This window comes from Pongo abelii, chromosome 1 (assembly GCF_028885655.2).
Source record: "Pongo abelii isolate AG06213 chromosome 1, NHGRI_mPonAbe1-v2.0_pri, whole genome shotgun sequence".
Taxonomy (NCBI): Eukaryota; Metazoa; Chordata; class Mammalia; order Primates; family Hominidae; genus Pongo; species Pongo abelii.
The window spans coordinates 116,114,193-116,136,604 of NC_071985.2; the positions used below are offsets into that span (position 1 = coordinate 116,114,193).

At 47.9% G+C, this 22,412-nt stretch overlaps 2 protein-coding genes and 1 long non-coding RNA gene across 10 annotated transcripts in view; 2 read left to right on the plus strand and 1 right to left on the minus strand.

Annotated features, from left to right (window-relative positions):
- IGSF3 (immunoglobulin superfamily member 3) overlaps positions 1–17,856 on the plus strand; it is a 93,137-nt gene extending 75,281 nt beyond the window's left edge. For all 5 annotated transcript variants that reach the window (XM_054529051.2, XM_024257144.2, XM_054529053.2 and 2 more), the window contains 4 exons: positions 3,183–3,593; positions 7,203–7,610; positions 12,354–12,875; positions 14,705–17,856. In XM_054529051.2, the coding sequence (XP_054385026.1) occupies positions 3,183–3,593; positions 7,203–7,610; positions 12,354–12,875; positions 14,705–14,955 (1,592 nt within the window). In that variant the 3' untranslated portion in view covers positions 14,956–17,856. The remainder of the gene's footprint in view (positions 1–3,182; positions 3,594–7,202; positions 7,611–12,353; positions 12,876–14,704) is intronic.
- Positions 12,377–22,176, minus strand: LOC129049546 (uncharacterized). 2 transcript variants are annotated; one of them, XR_008512713.1, is made up of 2 exons: positions 22,073–22,176; positions 12,377–12,926 (listed from the first exon to the last, which is right to left on the minus strand). It is a non-coding gene; the product is annotated as an uncharacterized LOC129049546 (long non-coding RNA). The 2 variants fall into 2 exon arrangements; XR_010141712.1 differs by lacking the exon at positions 12,377–12,926 and adding an exon at positions 16,577–21,435 and having other exon boundaries at positions 22,073–22,166.
- CD58 (CD58 molecule) overlaps positions 20,902–22,412 on the plus strand; it is a 69,054-nt gene continuing 67,543 nt past the window's right edge. For all 3 annotated transcript variants that reach the window (XM_054529069.2, XM_002810374.4, XM_009245829.3), the window contains exon 1: positions 20,902–21,284. In XM_054529069.2, the coding sequence (XP_054385044.1) occupies positions 21,215–21,284 (70 nt within the window). In that variant the 5' untranslated portion in view covers positions 20,902–21,214. The remainder of the gene's footprint in view (positions 21,285–22,412) is intronic.

The window sequence follows — 22,412 nt, forward strand, 5'->3', positions numbered from 1 at the left end:
TAACCAAACCTCAGTCTTTTCTTTCACGTCTGCATTTATGGCCTCTCAAAGCCCATTCACTCACACAGCCAAGTCCAGGGTTTCTCAGGCTTGAAGCTACTTGTGAATCACCTGGGGATCTTGTTAAAGTGCAGATTCTGACTTACTGGGTCTGGGGTGGGGCCTGAGAGTCTGCATTTCTAACAAGCTCCCAGTGCTGCTGGTCCGAGAACAGCACTTTGAGCAGGAAGATTGCCACTTATGCTTGACAACTCCCAATCTAAGTGTTGAACTTTGAACTTGGGACGAGGCACAGAAACCAAAAAGGAATGAGAATAGCTAAAATTCACCAGGTTCTGTGCTAAACTCTCTTTATAGACAATTGCTTTTAGTCTGCACAAAACTCCTAATGGAGATAGAGACATTGTTCTTATTTTGCAGATGAAAACACCTGTGGTCTCTAAGTGGGCAGGGCTCTCCTAGCTCTGTGGAGGAAGGTGGTGCACACAAGCTGTACACCGCCCAGGGCAGGGCTCTGGCAGGACATGGGAGGGCTCCCTAATTATATGTGGAGATTCCAGTCTCCCCTGTGCCTCAGGAAAGGTCCTACCTGCCCTGGAGATGTGGGAGGAAATCCAGAGCATAGAATAGGAGCTGACCCCTTGCCCACCTGTCAGACATGCACCAAATTTAAAAAATGCCTCTCTTTCAAGCTTCTCAACACTTCACAATATTTTGACATGGGAAGGAAAAAAAATGAAAATGCTTTGAAACATTTCTCTTCCTTGGATTCCTGTTCTCAGACCATGTGACTGAATAGAAGTTTAGTCATAGGATTCCAGTTTAACATATGCAGTTACTATAGCAATTGAGGTTTCCTTAGTAACAGTTGCAAAAATAATCCGGCCCCAATTAATAATACATTTTAAAGCTCTTTCTACTCCATGCTGAACAACCCAGTTTTTTTGGCCAAGAACCAGATAATTCAGGTGGTGTCATTTGCACTGATATAGATATCATTTGCATGCGGTGAATTGGGTTGGAAAGGAATGAAAAGGGAGCCGGTTGTTTCAAGTATTATAGGAATCCAATCTGAAAAGTCGACTGGCAAGCGAATGCAAATCTAGTTTCCAGAGCTTGGGAGCTTAATGGTAAACCCTGTCCTGGATTCCTAGTGTGCCCTAGAGAACTTTCTGCATTTGAAGAAGGGAGAAGGCAGAAGATTGGACTTGCTAACAAAAAAGATGAACCTGGGAGGGTGGGGCCGTGGCACACAGGATGTCTCTCTAAATGGTGCCTGGTGTGTTCTTGATGGCGTGAGAAGGTCTGTGGGTTTGTGAATTCAACAAGTCTTCCTGGAGAGAATGTCTGATTCACCACCGAGAGATGCTCCGCAGTGTTGCTCAGTCATGGCATTGGGAATTGGACTTTGCCACACCTTGGCTTGCTAAATCCTTCCATCCATTCAGAACATTTGTCTGTGTGTTACAGGGAGACCAAGTGGCAGTCTGTGGCTTTCACAAGTTTTGGTTCTGTGATGCATGGGACTCAATCAACCCTTGATGCTGCCAAACCAAGCTTAAGCCAGCTGGCAGGCCCGGGTCATGACCAGTGGGCTGGGTCCTGGGTCTGGATGCAGTTCCTGGGGTTGAGCTGGACTAAAGAGACAAGAGTCTGACCAGCAGAGTGCTGGAGCCTGGCCAGGCATCCCTGCCCTGCCCCTGCCCTGCCCCTGCCCTCCGCACAAGCTCAGTTGGAGGAGGCCCAGGTTGCTGTCCCTGGGTGGAATCTGCACCTTGCCCCTGCTTTCTTTCTCAGCTGGGAAGTGGTTTGGTCCCTGTGGCGGAAGAACTAAGTGTGAAGAGAGTGGTGGAGGTGGAACAATGCTTGTACTATTAGTTCCCTAAGAGGAACTTAGAATTTTTTTTTTTTTTTTCATTTTTAGTAGCGGGAGAAGTGTGGGTAGGGGAACGCAGAGCCGAGGTTAATGATGATGGGGTGGGTGAGATCTCAAATCACCTTCCTAAGATGGATTTCATTAGACCTTGGCTTCTTGCCACTGGCAAGGTGAACATCGTCATTAATTAGCTGCTGGGGAGGCTCTCCACAGGCTGCCCTCTTGTCTGTTTTTGGAGCAGGACAGTGAGGAGAAGGGAGGATTGCAGTTGGCTTTGCCTTGTCCCGTGGTTTACTGTCTTCTCAGCCTTCTCTCTCACTCCCCCAGAGGAAGCCCCCTCTCCCTACCCCCCCAGCATCCTCTAATTACCTGTTGCCATGTTTCTCCAATGTGCTCTCATTCGCTCACCCACTCATTCACCTATTTCAGCAAACACTGATCAAATGCTTTCCTGGCCCAGGTGCTGTGCTGGGCTCTGGGGGTGCAGCGATAAGAATGTCCGCTAGGCAGTCCACCCCATGAGGGCTGGGACTCCGGCTTACTCTTCAGGGCATCCCCAGCACTTAGCATCCTGTGGGAAACCGAGTGGGCACTCCGTAAATACTGGCTGATTGAGTGGAAAGAGCTTGATCCCTGCCCTGGGGGAGCTCACCATCTAGGATATGGAAGAGAGATGTGAGGACATGCAGCCCAGAGATATATAGAGGGTGCTGAGGAAGGGTATCGAGCCCAGGGGGGCGGGAATGAGGGATAAGTGGAGAGAAGGGTCAGGGTGGGAGCTGGCGGAAGGAGACAGGCAGAGAGGACAGCAAGGGCAAAGGCCTGCGCTCAGGGAAGCTGCACCACGGGCGTGTGCCTGTGGAGGGTGCCTGAGGGTGAGTCGTGAGAGATGAGTCAGGACACTTGGGTGAAGGCCAGATCCTGAAGGGACTTTGTGCTGTGAAAAGGAATTGTTTTTCTCTAGCCCGTAGGTAGTTCAGAGCCATTAAACTTTTCAAGCAGAGACCTGATATAGCTAGATTTGTATTTCAGCAGGATCACCCTCGGAGGCCCTGTGATGGTGGGCTGTGCAGGCAGTGGATAGGGGAGAGATGGTGAAGGCCTAAGCCAGGGGCATGGCAAGGAGGAGACAGGGAAGGATGTTTAGCGGTGGCCTGGGCTCCGTGCTGCCTTCCTCACACTGAAGCCAGTCGGTGTTAAATCCCCCAGGAACTGTGCTGGAGGAAACCTGGCTCAGAGCCTGGAGGTGGATGGGCCACGTTTCTGGGAGTCTGTGGTGATTCCTGTGTTCCCCTTTCCTTTGCAGTGACAAAGCTGCAGGTGAGCAAATCGAAGAGGACCCTCACCCTGGTGGAAAACAAGCCCATTCAGTTGAACTGCTCAGTCAAGTCTCAGACCAGCCAGAACTCCCACTTTGCGGTGCTCTGGTACGTCCACAAGCCCTCAGATGCCGACGGCAAGCTTATCCTGAAGACCACCCACAACTCCGCCTTTGAATACGGTACTTACGCCGAGGAAGAGGGCCTGAGAGCCAGGCTCCAGTTTGAGAGGCATGTGTCGGGGGGCCTGTTCAGCCTCACCGTCCAGAGAGCCGAGGTCAGCGACAGTGGCAGCTACTACTGCCACGTGGAGGAGTGGCTGCTGAGCCCCAACTACGCCTGGTACAAGCTGGCAGAGGAGGTTTCTGGGCGCACAGAAGTCACTGTGAAACAGCCAGGTAAGGCCGCAGGGCACGGCTGTCCTGGGCCAGTGGGTTTAGTGCAGAGACTGCCTGGGGGTGGGTGGGGCTCTGTGGGGCTGGTGTGGAGAGACTGTCTGCAAGGTGCATGCTGAGTGTGGGTGCAGGTACACAGACCATCACCCCAGCACACTGCAGTCCCATCCATTTTACCTGCAGTGGGTCCTGATGCTGACGGCAGACTCATGGAAGCATCCTTGACTCTGCTTCTGTGGATGCCATCTTCACCAAGGAGCAGGGCAGCTGTGGTTAGCAAAATCTGGCAAGGCAGGGTTCATGGCAGCTCCTGAATCTTCTTCTGGGTTTGCAGTTTGCACCCTGAATCTTGGGCTGATACCAGCTCCACACCCAGAGTTCCTACCTAGAAGGCATTTTCTGGTTTTATGCATCTGCATCCCCCTTCTTCCTTAGCTCCCAGCCCAGCCCAGACAAGCCTTTTCTATCTCCAGACTCAATCATTCCTCCTCTGGCCCTTCTTCGACCCTGTGGTGTAGCCCTTATTCCTCTCCCTCACAGGTGGCACTCAACCTCTGCCAGAATGCTTCCAGGGAAGGAGAGCTACTCATCCACAAGCCTCAGTTCCACTTTTGGGCAGCTCTGATTGTTAAAAAGTTCACTTTCCTGTAATTTCCCTTTTTAGATCTGCCCCTGGAACAACCAAAGAGAAGTCTGTGTCACTTCCTTTCAAATACATGAAATGTATGCCCCTTCTCTGTTAAAGATTTCCAGTTCTTTCAACTGCTCACGTAGTGTAGCCTTAAGGGCCTCTCCATCCCTCATTCTCACATCCCTACAATTCATTGTTGTCGCTGCCTGTCCTTCTTGATGGGCCATGGGGGGTGCTGTGTTGCCACCCAGAGTCTCATCTCCATGCCTTCGCTTGTGCTGCCCTCATTGTCTGGCATGTGTTTTTCCTGCTGCTTCTCCCTTATCTTCACCCCATCCCTAAGACTGCATTCAGCACCACCTCCAAGAAGCCTACCCTGATTTCTCCCATACCAGTAGGGGGTCCCTTCTAAAACACATAGCCTAATAATGGTTTGCATTTCTTCTATACTACACTGTAAGCATGTTGAGGACAGGGCTGTGTCATATCTTCAGCCACTGGCATGGTACTTTTAGTAAATATTGGTTGAATAAGGAATAAATGGTTGCTTTCGTTAAACACCCTAAGGCCTTTGTACTTATTGTTCTGTCAGCCTGGAACATGTTGGCCATAGATACTCATTTGTCTTGCTCTTCCATGAAGGGGGATTCCTAGCTCATTTTAACTTAAATGTAGCCCCCTCATCACTCTAGATTTCCTTTCCCCGGCCCTTTCACAACACATATCACCACCTGACATTCTGTTAATTTACTTATTCATATATAAGTAATCATGAAGTATTTACTTATAATTGACTTATCAGTTACTATGTCTTATTATTTTTATACGAGAATATATATATGTATACACATTGTTTTCTATCTCTTCTACTAGAATTGAAGCCTCCTGAGTAAGCATAGGGACTTGGTTTTCTTCACTATTGCTTGTCTCCTAAGGAGGCCTATTCAGTAAGCCGGTGGAACCTGATACCAAACTCCAGATGTGACCTGTCCCCTGCTGAATGCAGTGGGTCTGTTCCCCTCCTTTGCCTGAGGATATTATATTTCCAGAGATTCTCAATGGCCTCATGGTGGCATTTCCTCTGTTGGTGCATTAAACAGGAAGCTCTGGTCTGAAGTGATTCCTGTTGGCATTTTCAGTGACCTATGTCCTGACTTCAGGCCAGTCCCTGGGGCTTTTGAAAACTGAAGGTTGTCATTAGGCCCACCAGTGTTCTTTTGGTTCCTATTTTTCGTCTGTTTTCAGTTCTGATTATTTTCTCTACTGAAAGAACATGATCACCCCCACCACTCTGCATTTCCGCTCTAGTCATCACCATTTTTTCCTTTCCTCATTGGTACTGAAACCAAGAGATTCTTGGAGGATCCTAAATTTATTGAGGGGATTTCCCTCTCTGAGACTACAATCAAGCTAAGTGGGACAGTGCAGAAGGGCTAGAAGGACCCCCCTCAACACATTTAGTGAAGTCTCTGTTACCGTGAACTTTAACCCTGTAAACGTGGAAGTCAGAGGACACCGAGTAAAACAGCTTTCCCCATTTCTTTCTTTGTGTCGTTTTCTTTCTTCTTTTTTCTCTGCTTCTTGTTCTTTTCTTTTCCCTGCTGAGAAAGCCTACACTTACAGAGCTTTTGGAAAATACATACAAAAAAAAAAAACAAAAAAACCCCAAAAAAACAAAACTCAACAAAGAAAATAACCTTTCAACCCTGAGACAACCAGAGTCAATATCTTCTTTTACATATGTATTTTTTGGATGGGGAGGGAGAAAGGGAGAATGGTTATTTAAAATATATTTTGTTATTTTCTATTTTCTGACTTTTTAATTACAAAAGTAATCATGAATGTTGTAAAACATTCAGGCAGTATTGAAGTGTGTAGAAAGTAATGAGCGAGAGTGCCCAACCTCCCCTTCTCTGATGTCACTCAGAAGTCTCATTCCTGAGGTGCTATTGTGCATTCATAGTGTCACAGCTTCTAGATACCTCTGGTCCTGATAGACTCATTTGGGCCCTCGTGAAATTACAAGCATGCCATCGGGGCATGCTGTCATTAAAGACATTTTTCTACTGGAGGAGACTCTGCTTGGCTGAGTTTTCAAAGCACCCAGTTCCATCAGTAGCAATCTTTTCTTTTTTTTTTTTTTTGAGACAGAGTCTCACTCTGCTGCACAGGCTGGAGTGCAGTGGCACAGTCTTAGCTCACTGCAACCTTCACCTCCCGAGTAGCTGGGATTACAGGCGCACACCACCACACCCGGCTAATTTTTGTATTTTTAGTAGAGATGGGGTTTCACCGTGTTGGCCAGGCTGGTCTCAAACTCCTGGCGTCAAGTCATCCGCCCACCTCGGCGTCCCAAAGTGCTGGGATTACAGGCGTGAGCCACCTTGTCTGGCAGTTTTTTCTTTACTGATGTCATATCAGTTCCATTCCCAACCTGAGAAGGAACCTGTGTGGGTTTTTGTAAGGATGTTGGACTACAATTCTTAGGGCTAACACATGAACAGATTAAACTGGGTTTCCCCTGCAGTTCTTTTGTAGTTGGCGGCCCAGCATTTTCTAGCCACCATATGATCAGTTTTAAAAGTTTACTCTTGCTTTTCAGAGGTTTCTCACCATCCCCTTCCCTGGCCCTTCCCAGCCACCTGCCTCGGCCAGCCACATGCTTTGTTGTCTGTAGTCATTTGGATGTGCAGTCTCTACAGCTTGTGCTTGTCCTCCTGTGAGCATCAGAACTGATGAGGGCTACGACTTTGGGACAGCTGTTATTGTAACATTGAGCTCCTTGAAACCCAGGCATTCCGACACATGATCAAGGAACTCAGAATGTTTAGGGAGCCACATCTGAGAAACGTTTCTCCTAATGGAGTGTGTGCTGCCATCCTTCTGTATTTGGAAGGCATCCATTCACCTACCCTGGGAAAGGGTGCGTACGAATTGCTTGTTGTCCTTTTGTCGCTGACGTCTCTTCCTTACTGTTCCAGACAGCCGCCTGAGGCTCAGCCAAGCCCAGGGGAACCTGTCAGTTCTGGAGACCCGGCAGGTACAGCTGGAGTGTGTGGTTCTCAACCGCACCAGCATAACCTCCCAGCTCATGGTGGAATGGTTTGTATGGAAGCCCAACCACCCTGAGCGGGAGACTGTGGCCCGCTTGAGCCGCGACGCCACCTTCCACTATGGAGAGCAGGCAGCCAAGAACAATCTGAAGGGGCGGCTGCATTTGGAGAGTCCTTCCCCCGGCGTGTACCGGCTCTTTATCCAGAACGTGGCTGTGCAGGACAGCGGGACCTACAGCTGCCACGTGGAGGAGTGGCTGCCTAGCCCCAGTGGCATGTGGTATAAGCGGGCAGAGGACACTGCTGGGCAGACAGCTCTGACAGTCATGCGACCAGGTGAGGGTCCACGTCCCCAAGCTTCCACTCCCTCTGGTGTTTCCCATTTAAGTATACTATTTTATGCACTGGATAAAATTCGTTTATTAATAAATTATTTGCAGTTAAATATTTGAGTGTCTACATGTATATGCATTTATATTCAAAATTGCCTGAATTTTTTTTCTTGTGAATGGAAAATTGCACGTCTGGCTTTGGCCTAAGGTGATTTGATTTCTTAAATAGAATAAAATCTGGCCATTCATTATTCCAGGTCATAGAATATTACCGTTTTCCAGATTTGGAACAAATGGCAGATATGACAAAAATCTTGAAACAATAAGCATGTTGTTGAGAAAATTCAGCTTGTGGATTTTCAGTGGAAAGTAATCGATTTACATGCTTTAAATAGAAAACAATGAATTGTGTGCAGCCTTCACTCTGTCACTTCCCAATACTTTTTTTTTTTTTTGAAACAGAGTCTCACTCTGTCGCCCAGGCTGGAGTGCAGAGTGCAGTGGCGCGATCTCGGCTCACTGCAACCTCCACCTCCCAGATTCAAGCGATTCTCCTGCCTCAGTCTCCCAAGTAGCTGGGACTACAGGCTCATGCCACCACACCCGGCTAATTTTTGTATTTTTAGTAGAGACGGAGTTTCATCATGTTGGCCAAGCTGGTCTCGATCTCCTGACCTCATGACCCCCACCACCGCCTCGGGTTTTCAAAGTGGTGGGATTACAGGTGTGAGCTACTGTGCCTGGTCCCAATAATTTTATTAGTACTAATGACTATTCTGTGTGGTCTTTTGTTTTTCTTTGTTGCTGTTTCTAAATATCTAAATGCATATAATTACTAGGTATAATTGTTGTTGCACATTTAAACACATAATCAAAGCTACGATGTGCAGGATTCCCATGTCCTTTGCAACATCACAGCATCATCCATTCATATTAGAATGAAAAGTCGATGGTTCCTGTAAGGACCTGGAGGAGAAGTGAATTCGTGACCCTATCAGTATCTTGTTTGTTTTCTGAGCATCCTGACATTCACATTTGTGGCCTTGGGCACTACTGGAAGTTTTCACCACGTCTTCATGTCTGAGTAGAGCAGCTCATTTCGTTGGTGGAACGTTGCATCTCCAGGGTGGTGCCAGGTCCCTTATGTCATGAAACATGCTTCAGGGAGGCGCTGCAGCCTTGGTTACAGGAAATGGGCAGTATCTCACTCGCCTGTGTCTTGCCTAAGCTGCAGGGAAAATCGCCTCCACTTTGAGTTAACTCCTGTTTTTCCATGAGCTTTTACTTATTTATATTTTTTGCTTTTTACCTTCCCTAGAAATGGCTGCATGTCTTTTCCCGAAGGTGAAATTGTAGAGAATGGCAGTTGAGTGCCCCCCTTCCCTCAACTCCCACCCATTCTGCAGGTCAGCACACTGAGGCCCCCAGATGGAGTGGGAGGAGACAGATGTTTATTGAGTACAGCTACATCCCAGCCACAATTAGGAGACTTATGTTCAGTCTTCACAATAACTCTTGAGTGGTAGGTTTTACTCATGAGGGACCAAAGCATGGAGCAAGTCACCACCCAGCTAGCAGGTGCAGGCAGAGTGACCACCCAGGCTTCCCTCCTGCCACACTGTGTGCTTCCGACATGGACCTGAACCGTTAGCCTTGTGTCTGCCTCCTGTTCAACCCTGTGAGCAAGCCTGGATCAGCCTGCCTTCCCGTCCATTTGTCCATCTGTCCCTGATTGCATAAGTTGATTGTACTAATTACAAAACATTGGAAAACAGAAAAGTATAATTTTGAAAAGAAAGGTTAGCCATGATCTCATGGCCTACAAATATCTACTATTAATAATTTGGTGTATATTTTTTGGTCTTTGCCTCATGTCTTCATATTTCCTCTGTCTGTAAACAAAGTCAGGATCTTACTGTTTTATGTGATCTTTTTTCCCACTCAACTTTCCTTTATGAGCATTTTCCCATGTCTGTGAAAGCATTTCATAGCCACCATTTTTACTGGTTTCATAACATTCATTGTGCAGATGTACTTCAAAGATTTTTTTCGGAGGGTTACGTTAAACACATGGAAGACTTGAAATAATATAGCTCTAAAAGTATTGTTAGGAAAATAATCACCTTCCACTGCTGAGGGTTGACATTCACTATAATCTGAAATACATGGAAGGGCTCCCACCCTCACTAAGATTGCAGATGAGTCGATTAGTAGTTGTGTTTGGCTCACACAACTGGGGAAGGGAGAAAACCACAATCATCACACACAGGCCAGGAATCGGCGGTCACAGTGAGAGCCAGGGGAGCTGTTAGCGTCACGCAGACAGCAGGGGCAGAGGTCGGCATCTTTCCATGGCTTATACTTGGAAAAGAAGAGAGTATTTAAGTCCAAACAGGGAAGAGGGTTGGCATATTCTAGAAGGGGGCAGATGCAGAGAACTAAATTGGTAGAGAAACATGTTAAGGGGAGAGAGATTGTGGGAAGGTGGAAATTAATTTCTTTCAAAAAACTTGTATTGAGTCATTTATGCAGACAAGGCATTTGAAGGGGCCAAGAAAAATGTTAAGCAGTTGGAAGACAAGAAAGCAAAGGGAGAGTGAAGAGGGAGGAGGTGCTTCTGAGGAGCTCAATGCCTGATGGTCTGTGGCCATCTTGCCCCTGGCCATGATAAGTTCCATTGCACATCGCCCAGGGCCACCTCCCTTGACACCTTAGCCAGTGACCAGGAGCGTGGGGATACTATGTTAGACTCTGGAGGAGAAAAGCTTGGGGTGGGGGGGCTCCCCTTGGTCTCTAGTAGGGCTCTCTAATGGCCTTGGAGTTAGAACTGAGGAGTTGAGTGAGTTTGAGTTACCTGTGAACTGATTGAATAGTCCCCACCCGGCCATTTTCTGTTCTCAAGCATGTTCTTGTCCCTGAGAGAGATGGGCCTGCCACCTGTAGCTGGTTAGTGAGCCCTCCTGTGCCAGCAGTGCACACTGAGATTCCAGATGGATGCAGGAGGTGGGTGCAGAGGGGCTTGGCAGAGCCCCCACAAGAGCAATGGGAAGCCTAGCCTTGTGTTCACCTGTGAGTGACACTAAGCCAATTCATTGAAAGCCCAGGACAGTACTTGGAAAGTGCTCCTATTTGGTCTTCATCCAAGTAGGATCTGATTTGGTATCTCTACTTCGGTTTACATTACATTGGCACCTTTCATGAACATTTCATAAGCAGAGCCAAAGGGAGGCCTTTTAGGAGTTAGGGAGTGAATTATTTGTTTAGAACATATTACAGTGAGCCAAAAAAAAAAAAAAAAAAGACAGCAAAACAGATTCAAGTCTGTTGGCATCTGTGAGATGTGACTCACCTGCTTGGGGTCCGTCTCTGTGGTTACTCTGTGTCTCCCGCCTAAGCAGGCAGGACACTTTGCGTGCATCCTCCTGAGACATCCGTGCTCACAGGGAAGGGCCCTTTCAGCCTTGTCGTCTGTTATCTGGCTTTAATCCTTGGAGAGATACTGATCTCCTTGGGTTCTCTGTGTTTTAGGCAATAAGCTACATGCACAGTTTAAATTTAAGTTACTGCATGGGTGTTTTAACTTCCCAGGGCTACCGTAACAAATTAGTATAAACTTGATTGTTTAAAACAAAAGAAATTTATTCTCTTACAGTTCTGCAGGCCAGATGTCCAAAATCAGGATGTCATCATAGCCATGCTCCCTGTGAAGGCTCTAGGGAAGAATGCTTCCTGGCCTTTGCCAGTTCCTTGTGGCCACAGGCATTCCCTGGTTGTGGCTGCTTCACTCCTGTTTGGGCCTCCATCGTCATATGGCCACTTTCTCTCTGTCTTCTCTCCTGTGCTCATAAGGACACTAGTTATCTTAGTCTGCTCAGTTGCCATAACAAAATACTATAGACTGGGTGGCTTAAACAACAGAAATGTATTTTCCTACAGTCCTAGAGGCTGGAAGTCTGAGGTCAGGGCACCAGTATGGCTAAGTTCTGGTAAGAGCTCTTCTGGCCCGCAGACAGCGCCTTCTTGCTGTGTCCTTGAATAGTCTTTCCTCGGTGCATGCACCTGGAGAGAGATCTTCTCTCTTCTTCTTCTTATAAGCCACTAATCTTACTGGATTAGGGTCTCACTCAGCCTTATGACCTCATTTAACTTTAATTACCTCCTAAAAGTCCTACCTCCAAATGTAGTCACATCGTGGGTTACGAATTCAGCATATTAATTTGGAGGGGGACCAATTCAGTTCATAGCACCAGCCACTGGATTTAGGGCCCACCCCAATCCAGTAAGACCTCCTCTTTGCTAATTACGTCTGCAAAGTTGCTATTTCCAAATAATCATATTCTGAGGTTCCAGGTGGACATGCATTTTTGAGGGACACTATTCAGCCACTACAAGGGGTTACAGTGAAAATAAACACCCCTTCCCCCCGGGATTCCCGTAAGGAGCCACATTACCAGCTTCTTATGAATTCTTCCACAGATACTTTATGCAGATATAAACAGATATGTATGTCAAAATAAAACATGTTTTCTGCATACAGTGACATGGACAGTAACATTGTTCTGTACTCTTAACAATTTTTCTTGGATCAACTTCCACCTGCAGCACTGCCTATGCCTTTTCAATAGGTGCATAATATCTTATAGTATGGATGTTACTATCATGTGTTTAATGATGGACATTTTGTTTATTTTGAGCAAATAAATTTAAACAACCCCTTCTCTCTTCTTTGTCCCTTGTCCTTCACCAGATGCTTCCCTGCAGGTGGACACAGTGGTCCCCAATGCCACGGTCTCTGAGAAGGCAGCTTTCCAGCTGGACTGTAGCATCGTGTCCCGCTCCAGCCAGGACTCCCGCTTTGCTGTGGCCTGGTATTCCCTGAGGACTAAAGTTGGGGGGAAAAGGAGCAGCCCTGGCCTGGAAGAACAGGAAGAGGAAAGGGAGGAGGAGGAGGAGGAGGAGGAGGAGGAGGAGGATGACGACGACGACGACGACGACGACGACGACGACGACGACCCAACAGAGCGGATGGCCCTGCTGAGTGTGGGCCCAGATGCTGTCTTTGGCCCAGAGGGCAGTCCTTGGGAGGGCAGGCTTCGCTTCCAGAGGCTCTCCCCGGTGCTCTACCGGCTCACAGTGCTGCAGGCAAGCCCCCGAGATACAGGCAATTACTCCTGCCGTGTGGAGGAGTGGCTGCCCAGCCCTCAGAAGGAATGGTACCGGCTGACGGAGGAGGAGTCGGCCCCCATCGGCATCCGCGTTCTAGATACAAGTGAGTTTCCCAAGTACAGAGGGAGGTTGTCACTGTTGGTTCCAACTGTGTCTGGAAGATAAATTTGAGCTTGATTATGGGTTAATAAACAGTTTTCTTAACTGTCATGGGCATTTATTAGTAGGATTTGAGATATGGTAGGATTGGATGTATTAGTTCATATAATGGACCCTTGATTACCCATGCAAAAATAGGGATAGAAATTAAAGTGATAACATACCATATAATCTTTATAATAAACTCGATGTTCTACCAGATTCAATTTTAGTAATATTTCATTATACTAGTATATTGTTAGGTGTTACTTTGTTATTTTTTAGAATATTGGAACTAGCCTTTAGCGAATTAGCAAGTGTTTCAGACTCACAAGGGAAAGGGAAAAAAATGAAGGCTGACTACCTCACTGTCATTATTTCTTTTTGTCCAGTTTCTGGGTCATTGTTATTTTGGAGGGTGCCTTGGAGGTTGAGGTGGATCTTGTATGGTTGGGAGGACCAGCCTAGAAGGGCTGTGATATTAGAGGAGAGCTGAGAGGGGATTGGCAGCTGCCGAGAATGCAGTTTCCATGATCCTGAGGGACTTCCACTATGAACAGAGACTGGGGGAAGTATTGCTGGCCTGAATTATTTGTTGTAACAATGCCCTGTTGGTTGGCTTGCCATCAAAATGTGGACTACATTAGACTGAAAATGGTGTTATAGTAGAATTAGCCTAGAATGCAGAAAGAAAAAGAAAATTGCTGGAATTTTCAACTTCTTTTTAGTCAAAACATTTTTCAACATCATCTTGATTTGAGTTTTTAAAGTTTGGGCCACTATTTTTTTGCCTTGATCACCCCATGTTCACATTGTGTTAGATAGAACCATATGAAATTGGAGTTTTGCAGGTCAACAATGGTGGACTATCAGCAGTTTCATACACTTTGGAAATTGAATAAGAGGCAGATTAAATGTTCTTAATAATACTGATGAGCAACAGCTGTTCAGTAAAAGGGAAAGCAGGCTGCATCATACATAGACCACCCTGTGATCCACTGAATAACCCACTGCCTCAAAGCGAAAACAAAGCAGTCTAGGCAACATTTTACCTGTCCATTGTGGATGTCCCTAATTATTAAGCTTCATCGAGCACAGAGGTCACCCAGCAGCCTTATTTTACAGAGAAAACAGGGGCTCCCAGAGGCTAGGCTCCTGCCAAGGTCTGATGACTTATAGAGCAGCCCTCAACTTGTCTCGGGGCGCCTGGTTTATTCTCTTCCATATCCAGCTATAACTAATACTGTGTTGTTTGTGGCCACGGACACACTGTGGACATTTGTAAGTGGTCCATAATGACATTTAATTGGTAACATTAATCAGGTAAGTGTCATTTCTGGTAAAACTGCTCTCAGAAGCTGGCAGGAAGGGATTGTGTCATAATCCCAGAGAAGGAAGTCTGTAGCAGAACTAAGTGCAAAGGGGCATGTAAAATCCAACCATGCAGAAGGCTCCGACTGAACCAGAGCAGCTTCTTCACCATCCTAGATGCAGTTGAATTCACAATCAATAAATTATGTTTCATTATGTGGCTTTCCAAGCAGCAATAATGGCTCTCAATGGAAAACAGAAGCATTGCTTTGTTGGAACATACAGCTGTAAATTAGGAGAGGTGTTGTGAGAAAAAGAATATAAGGGTCATCTTCCACCATTAATCGTAGCAGGGGAAAGACAAGGTGGTGTGGGAGTGTCACTGAGGAGCTTCCACTGGGTCAGGTGAGGTCTTCAAAAGGAAATGTGAGCAGTCCAGGTTCTCAGCCCTCATTGTCTTGTCTCTCTCATGATCCTTTTCAGGTCCCACCCTCCAGTCCATCATCTGCTCCAACGATGCACTCTTCTACTTCGTCTTCTTCTACCCTTTTCCCATCTTTGGCATTCTTATCATCACCATCCTGCTGGTGCGTTTCAAGAGCCGGAACTCCAGCAAGAACTCCGATGGGAAGAACGGGGTGCCTCTGCTGTGGATCAAAGAGCCACACCTCAACTACTCCCCTACTTGCCTGGAGCCCCCTGTTCTCAGTATCCATCCAGGGGCCATAGACTAAGCGGGTGATGCCCCAGCGGATGTTGGCCACGGAGGAGCTGAGGCTCTCCCTTTCTCTGTGATTGGACAGTTGACAGCACCCAAACTCTGGGGTGCGTGTGTGGAAAGTTGTCAGACTTGAAAAGTGTTCCAAGTTCCCAGTCAGTCACAGAGACAGACTGCCTCTCGGTGGCAGTCTTGGTTGGTTAGCTATTTGCGCGCAAATGTTGTGATCCTGCCGTTATAGATTTCTTGTTTCTGTTTTTAGTAATGTAGTGAGTAGCTCCAGGTGCCACATCTACTCACGAATTTATCTAGTATTCTCAGATAGATGTTACAGGGCTTCTTATTCTTTGTAATGTACTCTTTTTAAATCCCTTTAGTTTACCCTTTTTGGATTCCTTAATGTGGACGAATTTCTCTTACATACAACTGACAGCAAAAGGAAGAACGAACTTTCTAGTGACAAGGAATCTCTTCCAAGACTTTTTGTTTTTGCACATTTGAAAATGCCACCCATGGATCAAAATATACCCAAACATTTTTTACTTTCTTAACAAGACTTAAGAATTGTGTGTAGTGTGGGCAAAATTTGTATGTTGTCTTTTCCCTCAGCTGGAGTTATTGGAACCACTTTGTAGTCAAGACGAAAGCACTGAATTTTGCTTCAAAGAACTGTGTATGTACAAGAGAAATCCTGCATAACCCCATTAGGAGTAGATGGTGCCCGGCCTATCTGTCAGGGAGGCAAAAAAGGTTCATCCCATCCTTGCCAAAAAATAAGAAAACTGTCTTGGAGAATGGGTCAGAAGCCCCAGACGGCACACACTTTCCAAATTAAAGTGGGCAGGGGCTGCTTTTAGCAGCTGCTGACCTGCAGATTTGTCAAAGCCAGTGACTAGAGAAGGAAGGGAGAAAGGCTGGCTGTTGGCTTGCTCTGAGCTGCAAGGATGGTCTCTAACTGATTAACTGTGAGCAGGTGGGCCTTTGTCTTCAGGTGCTTTGTCAAACTCTTAAAGGAAAGTGTCCAGTGAACTTGGAAGGGGGCCCCTGAGCTGAGCACAAGGCCGAAGCAGCCACGGCAGACACCTGACGGAGGGCACGGGGCTGGCCGACACTAAGTTTGGTGGGACAGTGAGGGGTGGGAGGGGGGCTTCCAGGGCCTGGTGTTGGAGAGTGCAGAGAAATATCTACCTCCCTGGAGGTGTGAAGACTAGGTTTTTCTTCTTCCTTCGAATTAGATTTTCTTTAATGATAGTGATGTCTTCCTTATTCATTTTTCTCTCCCTGCCTCTCACTGCCATAAGAATATCAGCCTGGGGGCAGTCCAGACGCAGCCCTTTGTCATCCTTTCTGTTTGCCTAGTCTCAGCAGACTGTGATCACAAGGCATTGTCTGTGGGATTTTTCCTTTTCCTTTCTTGATCTGTCTTGTGGTTCTAGGTTGTTTGGTTGTTCATTGTTATGGTGGCTCTTTATTTTAACGCCCCTTGAGCCCCATGATGGCTGGTGTCACCCTATTCTTTTACACTGTTGGGCCAGATGCTTGTCCCCCTTAGGGCATCATCAGTTGCAAATATTTCCTTTTGCTCCCTTTATGAAGATGTTCTTATACCCTTACTTTCCCATATTTTTCTGGCCAAGCATGCCATCTCCTTTACTCTGGGAACTTGCATCCTGAATCCCATGAGGGGGTCACAATTTGGAAAAAGTCATCAGGGATTCTGGAACTAAGTCTGGTAAGAGATTCCAGTGAAGCCCTGTTCTGAGAACGAGCAGACTGCAGGGGAGGCTGTGGGATTCCCCAGGCCAATGTCTGTGCTGATCCTTCAAGGGTCTGCAGGTGTGCAGGTGACCCGGGCTGCTCAGCAGATACTTTGCTGATTCCCAGCTGAGGGGAGCACGGTGGCGATTGCTCAGCCATTTTCTGACAGACACACAGACCTGCCTTTTCTCCCCCAAATATACCGTACCCTCCTGTGAGACAGTGTGCAGGCACCACCACCTTAATCCTGCTGTTGCCTGACATGCTGATTCTCATTTATTATGCTGCATCAACACATTAGAGGTACAGGAACGGCTCAGTCATGAAGAAAGAAGGTCTTTTGCCCCATTTCTTTATTTCAGGGATGTGGGCTTTCAGTGGGAATTTGCTGACTCCTACTTTATAGGCTGAGTCAATGAGGGAAGATGACTGGAGTTTCCTCTGTCTAAACGGGAGGGTGCCAGAGGGCTGGCTGGGACTAGGATGTGTAACTAAGATTTCAGTTTGAAATCTTAGATTTCAGTTCACAGCGATAGAGAAGTAGGTGCTGCACGCAATTAAATATGTAAAGCAATTGCAGGAAATTTGAAAGGAAAAAAAGAAACCGAAGCCAGTATTTTAATAATTGCTTTTTCTGTGTATTTTGTATTGGGCTGGGGGGATAGCATCAAAGGTTGAACTTTTCGAGCTTTCTATGAAAAACCCCAGGACCTTCTTTCTTTGGCCATTTCTATGGAAATGCGCTGTCAGATGGATGGTAATGGTGCCCTCCAGTGGCTGAGAGACCTCATTGCGCATTGTCTACTGGAGCTTTAGTCTTCAGAGACGGAGGAAAACTGCTGAATACTCTGGATTCATCTATGTCTACAATGTTGCATTTATGAAAAACTACACTGTGCTAGGCGCATTCTAGGACATGAATATGACCACACCCTCTTTCACCGGGTGTTTCTGTAGCAAGTTTTCATATTCTTTTCAAACAATAGTTTCTCTGCGTTAATTATTGAAGAAAAAAAAGATGGGGTAAGAAAACTACCCATGCATGATGTAGAGAGCTGTTGATTTGTTTCTGTTTTTTAAAGGAAAACTATTTGTAAGATGTTGCACTAAAACATTTTATATACACTTCAGAGACCTGTAGTAAATTATGTTGAAAATACGGCTGTTTACATTTACTGCAGTCTTCTATCCTTCTTTCCCCTTACTAACCAGCCCCCTTCCTCTCTGGAACTGTGCTGTGGGGGCCTACAGTTCTGCCCTTGGCATTGGCCTGCTAGGCTCAAGGTCTGTGAATTGCAGTCTTTATTCTTACACCCCATAACCTTCAAATGATAAAAAACACCTCTTCCTCAAGACACTTCACTGCCTTCTGCTGCAACATATCATAGTAAATAGACACCTCCACACTGATGATCAAGGCTATGCTACCCCTAGAGCTGTGCCATACACAACACACCTAGCCCCTGAAAGGCAGTTTCAGAATGTAGATCTTATAACCTGTAGCGTTTTTTGTTGGGGGGTGGGGCGGGGGTAGAAGCCAGATGAGAAGGAGAGCAGGAACCCAGGATGGCATTCTGTAGGGCCTCTGCAGCAAGCCCACACTATCCTTTTCCAACTATGAAGTGCTGCCCTGGCCATGAAATGCAGCGGGGATTTCCCAGAATGGTGACAAGAGCAGGAGCTGTGCATTCTAGTTAAGTGAGGGGAGGGGTTTACATCTGCAAATTGAGAAGAATGTTAGAATGATTAAAGTCATAGCAGTGATATGTGATTAGTCAGAACCCATCTATAATTCTTTAAAATTCATAGAATATGCAAAAAGGAACTAGATAGTAAGAAGCAGAGGGAGACACTTCTTTTTTTTCTTCTTTTTCTAAGTCCAAGACTTTCAAAAGCTTTCATGTGTGCTTTCCTCTGCTCCCCGGAACCATCGGCTGCATCCTTATCAACTTGCAGCTGCTGGCTTGGCCAGAAGTTGAAAATGTGACTGCCTCTCCCTTGGGTACCCATAATGGTTCCATGTTAAGTCTTATGTATAATTTTTCCTAATTTTTTTCAAATGTTCTTTTTCTGCCAGGGAATGTTTTAAAAAGGGAAATAGAGTATTATGGAATAAGATTACCCTTCTATGTCCTTTGTGCAAATCCACCCAGTATTTACATAAATGAAGTGAACGTACGTTCCCTCATGAGACATGCAATGAAAATGACAATTTGCATTTATTCAGGATTGGGGCAGTGTTTTGCTCACTACATTCTGGGATTCCTAAGCTTTGTGGGAGTAGTTCCAAGGGTTTGGCAGAAACGAGAGTCAAGACACCAGAGAGTGGCATGCTAGGAAGAACAGCCTCGGCCTCTTCGGCAGCCCTCCTTTCTTACTTTCTCATCCATGATTATCTACAGTGACAAGAAGATAAAACTGGACCTTGCAATACTAGTCACAGCATGAAAAATACATCCACTCCTCCTTTTGATAGCAGGTTCTCAGTATGTAAAGGGAACCTTTTTGGCTGCCTGCCTAATGCATTGCAGGTCCAGCATTCCTGAGCTGCTTTTGATCCATAAAATTAACCAGGCATTTGAGGGCTTCTAAAAGTGCTTGATGGACAGCATTTCTCTCAATGAAAGAGCAGGCACTGCTCCTTGGTCAAAGGAGAGTCCAACCAAGGAAGCCTAATGAGTTATTCCTCACCCAATACCTGGAGACCATGACCTGGGGGTGAGGGGCTTCCCCAGCCCCATGTGACTGGGCTGTTCTTTCCTCAGCCCTGCTCTTAAGGGGGTTAACAGCTCTTGCTGGCAGTCCAAATGGCTGCATAGCTGTCAGTCCAAAAGTCCCATTATCATGTCCTGCTCCTGTATGAAGGGATAAGAGTAGAGGCATTGGACATGGCCTCAGTTGGACTCCAAGTTCTGCCCTTTACTGTGTGCCCTGAGTAATTTACCTTCTCCAGGCGTCAGTTTCCTCATTTGCAAAAATAACAGCAGCAGTAAGATTAAGTTAATCCAAGCAATGCACTTCACACAGGGCCTGCTCAATAGATGTTTGCTGTCATATCACTTCCCAGCTCAAAAACAAAAACTTTCTGTGGCTCCCCAGTGTCTGAAGGTCTAACCCCATCCTGCCTTTCTAAGTTGGCCTGAGTTCCTACCAGCCCAGGGCAGAGAACACTTGATTTCCTCACATTTTATGTTACACACTGCCCCTGCCTTGTGTTCCCAGTATCTACAGATGGTAGGGAATATCTCGAGATAGCAGGTTTGTGGTAGAGGGCATTGGTCCCAGAAGTTTCACTGATAGAGATACCTTTTAAGATTTTATGGCTAACTTAAGAAATAATTCATGTCTCTTTGCAATATGGTTCAAGTGTCTTGAGTGACTTTGAGTCCCCACCTGGGGATAATGGAGGTGAAGCAGCAAGAAAGCACATTCCCACTCAGTTTCACAACCTGCACCATGTGTTGGTGGTTATTTGGGCAGCAGGGAGTCCTGTTCGTGGAAATGGATTCCTGCTCACATAATAACTAAGAGTTCTGTGAACTCCCTCAGCTGGACAGGGGCAACTCTGGTGCTTCTGTCTGCAAGAAAGGGGACAGACAGGGAGGCTGATGTGAGGAGCTGGTTCTGGGAATAGAGTCATTTGTTCTGGGATATAGGGATGTGAGGGGAGGGCCAGCTCAATACAGACTGATGAAGAGCGAGGAGAGTGATGAGTGCCTGCTGCAGCTTGGGCTGGATGGATGTGGGGAGGCTGGGCAGTGAGGGAGATGTGGATCTGACATCTCAGCCTGAGGGAAAGTCCCGGTTGAGATGGGGGAAGAGAGAAAAAGAGGAACCTGAGAAGGGAGAAACCAAAGGCTGGAAATCCCTGCTCCGGGGATAAGGGAGTGTGGGGACGGGGGAGGCCTGCCTCAGGTAACCCTACGCCTACTAACAGCTGTCTAAAATGCTCCCTTTTCTTGTCATGTTTGAGGAAAAGTGGTTCAAAGAGGCCGTCTGATGCGGGATCGCACAGCGCTTAAGGGATGAGGGGCCCCGGGTGCTCCCGCCCGTCCCCCTGCCTCCTCTGGTGGCTCTCTGGCAGCAACAGCCCCGTCCAGCCACGGAGGGGCCTTCAGCACGCCCCAAACGCTAAGGGGAAGCGCGGGAGGTGCGGGAGGAAGGCAGAGAAACCTGGTTTTTAAAACGCAAGCCACTTTCAAGGAAAGAATTTCTTACTTAAAAATAGCGCATGGAATGGCGGCGGAATGACGGGAGGGACAGAGCTGGAGGACTGGACGGCGCCCCGGGGACACAGGAAGGAGGCGCGCAGAGCCGAGCCCAGGGGCGCGCCCGGGGAGTGGAAGCGCGAAGATAAACGCGGCGCTGCGGAGGGTGGGGGAGGAAGGGCCGAGGCGGGCCGCTGGCTGCCAGCCCAGGGCGGGGCGGAGCCCTACTTCTGGCCGCCCGCGTAGGCGGTGCTTGAACTTCGGGCTGCTTGTGGCTGGGCACTCGCGCAGAGGCCGGCCCGACGAGCCATGGTTGCTGGGAGCGACGCGGGGCGGGCCCTGGGGGTCCTCGGCGTGGTCTGCCTGCTGCACTGCTTTGGTGAGTGAAGCCTGCCCCAGGGGCCCCGCGCCGGCCGGCGGGTACTGGGCCGCGCCCAGGCTGGGTGGACGCGCCGGGCTCGAGGCGGCTGCCGATCAGAGACGGGTGGGGACGGGTCGCTGTGGGCCGGGAACAACTCAGCCGTGGGAGCCTTTTCAGGAAGAGAAAGTTATTATTTCATCGCCAGTGTCCCTCATGGAGTCAGCAAGGAACTGTGGCCTTAGGGAAGGACGGGCTCCGGCCCGCTAGCCTCTCCTGCGGGGCCTGCGCCCCCCGCCGGCCCCCTCCCGAGCTCCAGTGACCAAGTTCCTTCCTGGGCTTCCCCAGTAACGTCGCTGAGCGCTTCAGCGGATTGCAAAACTTCTTCCCAGCCGTGAACGCGCCCGGGACGGGGTGCCGGCGCGGATGCCACCTGCTGGAGGGCGACGCCTGCTGCCCTCCCACGCGGTGCTGTCCCCGCCCGCGCCGCGTCCGCCGTAAGCAGCAGAGTCACCCCACAGCGAGGAGCGGGGAGGCAACTAGGAAGCCCAGTCGGCAGCGGCCTCACGTTGGGATTCCTAAGTGGTGCGACTCCTGCTCCTTTTTCTCCCCTCAAATCCTAAAAACTAGTATCAGAACTGGTTCCATCCTCTCCGTGTGTTGTCAGCCAAGTCGTCACAACAGCCTCAGGAAATAAGTCCCTTTCTCCCCATTTTGCCTCCCCATCCTCTTTCACCCTCCACACATTGGCCCCAGTCAGGCCATAGCCAAACCCCGGGAGTACAGCAGTAACCTCCCAGCGAGTTCACCTGTACTTGAGGGGTTCTCATGGCTGGCTCCTGCACCCCAGTGCCAGCCTTCCAGCCCGTCCGTCCGTTTGCTCAGCGTCCACTGCCTACCCGGGAGGTGCGCGCGTGCATCTATGGAAGACAGCCAAGGGGGAGGGGTTGAGACAGACTCAAAAGTACCTGCACGATCAGATAAAGAAGTCAGTGTTGTAAGAGAGGCCTGGGCTGGGCGTGGTGGCTTACACCTGTCATCCTAGCACTTTGGGAGGCTGAGGCAGGTGGATCACTTGAGGCCAGGAATCGGAGACCAGCAGGGCCAACACGGTGAAAGATCGGCTCTACAAAAAATACAAAAATTAGC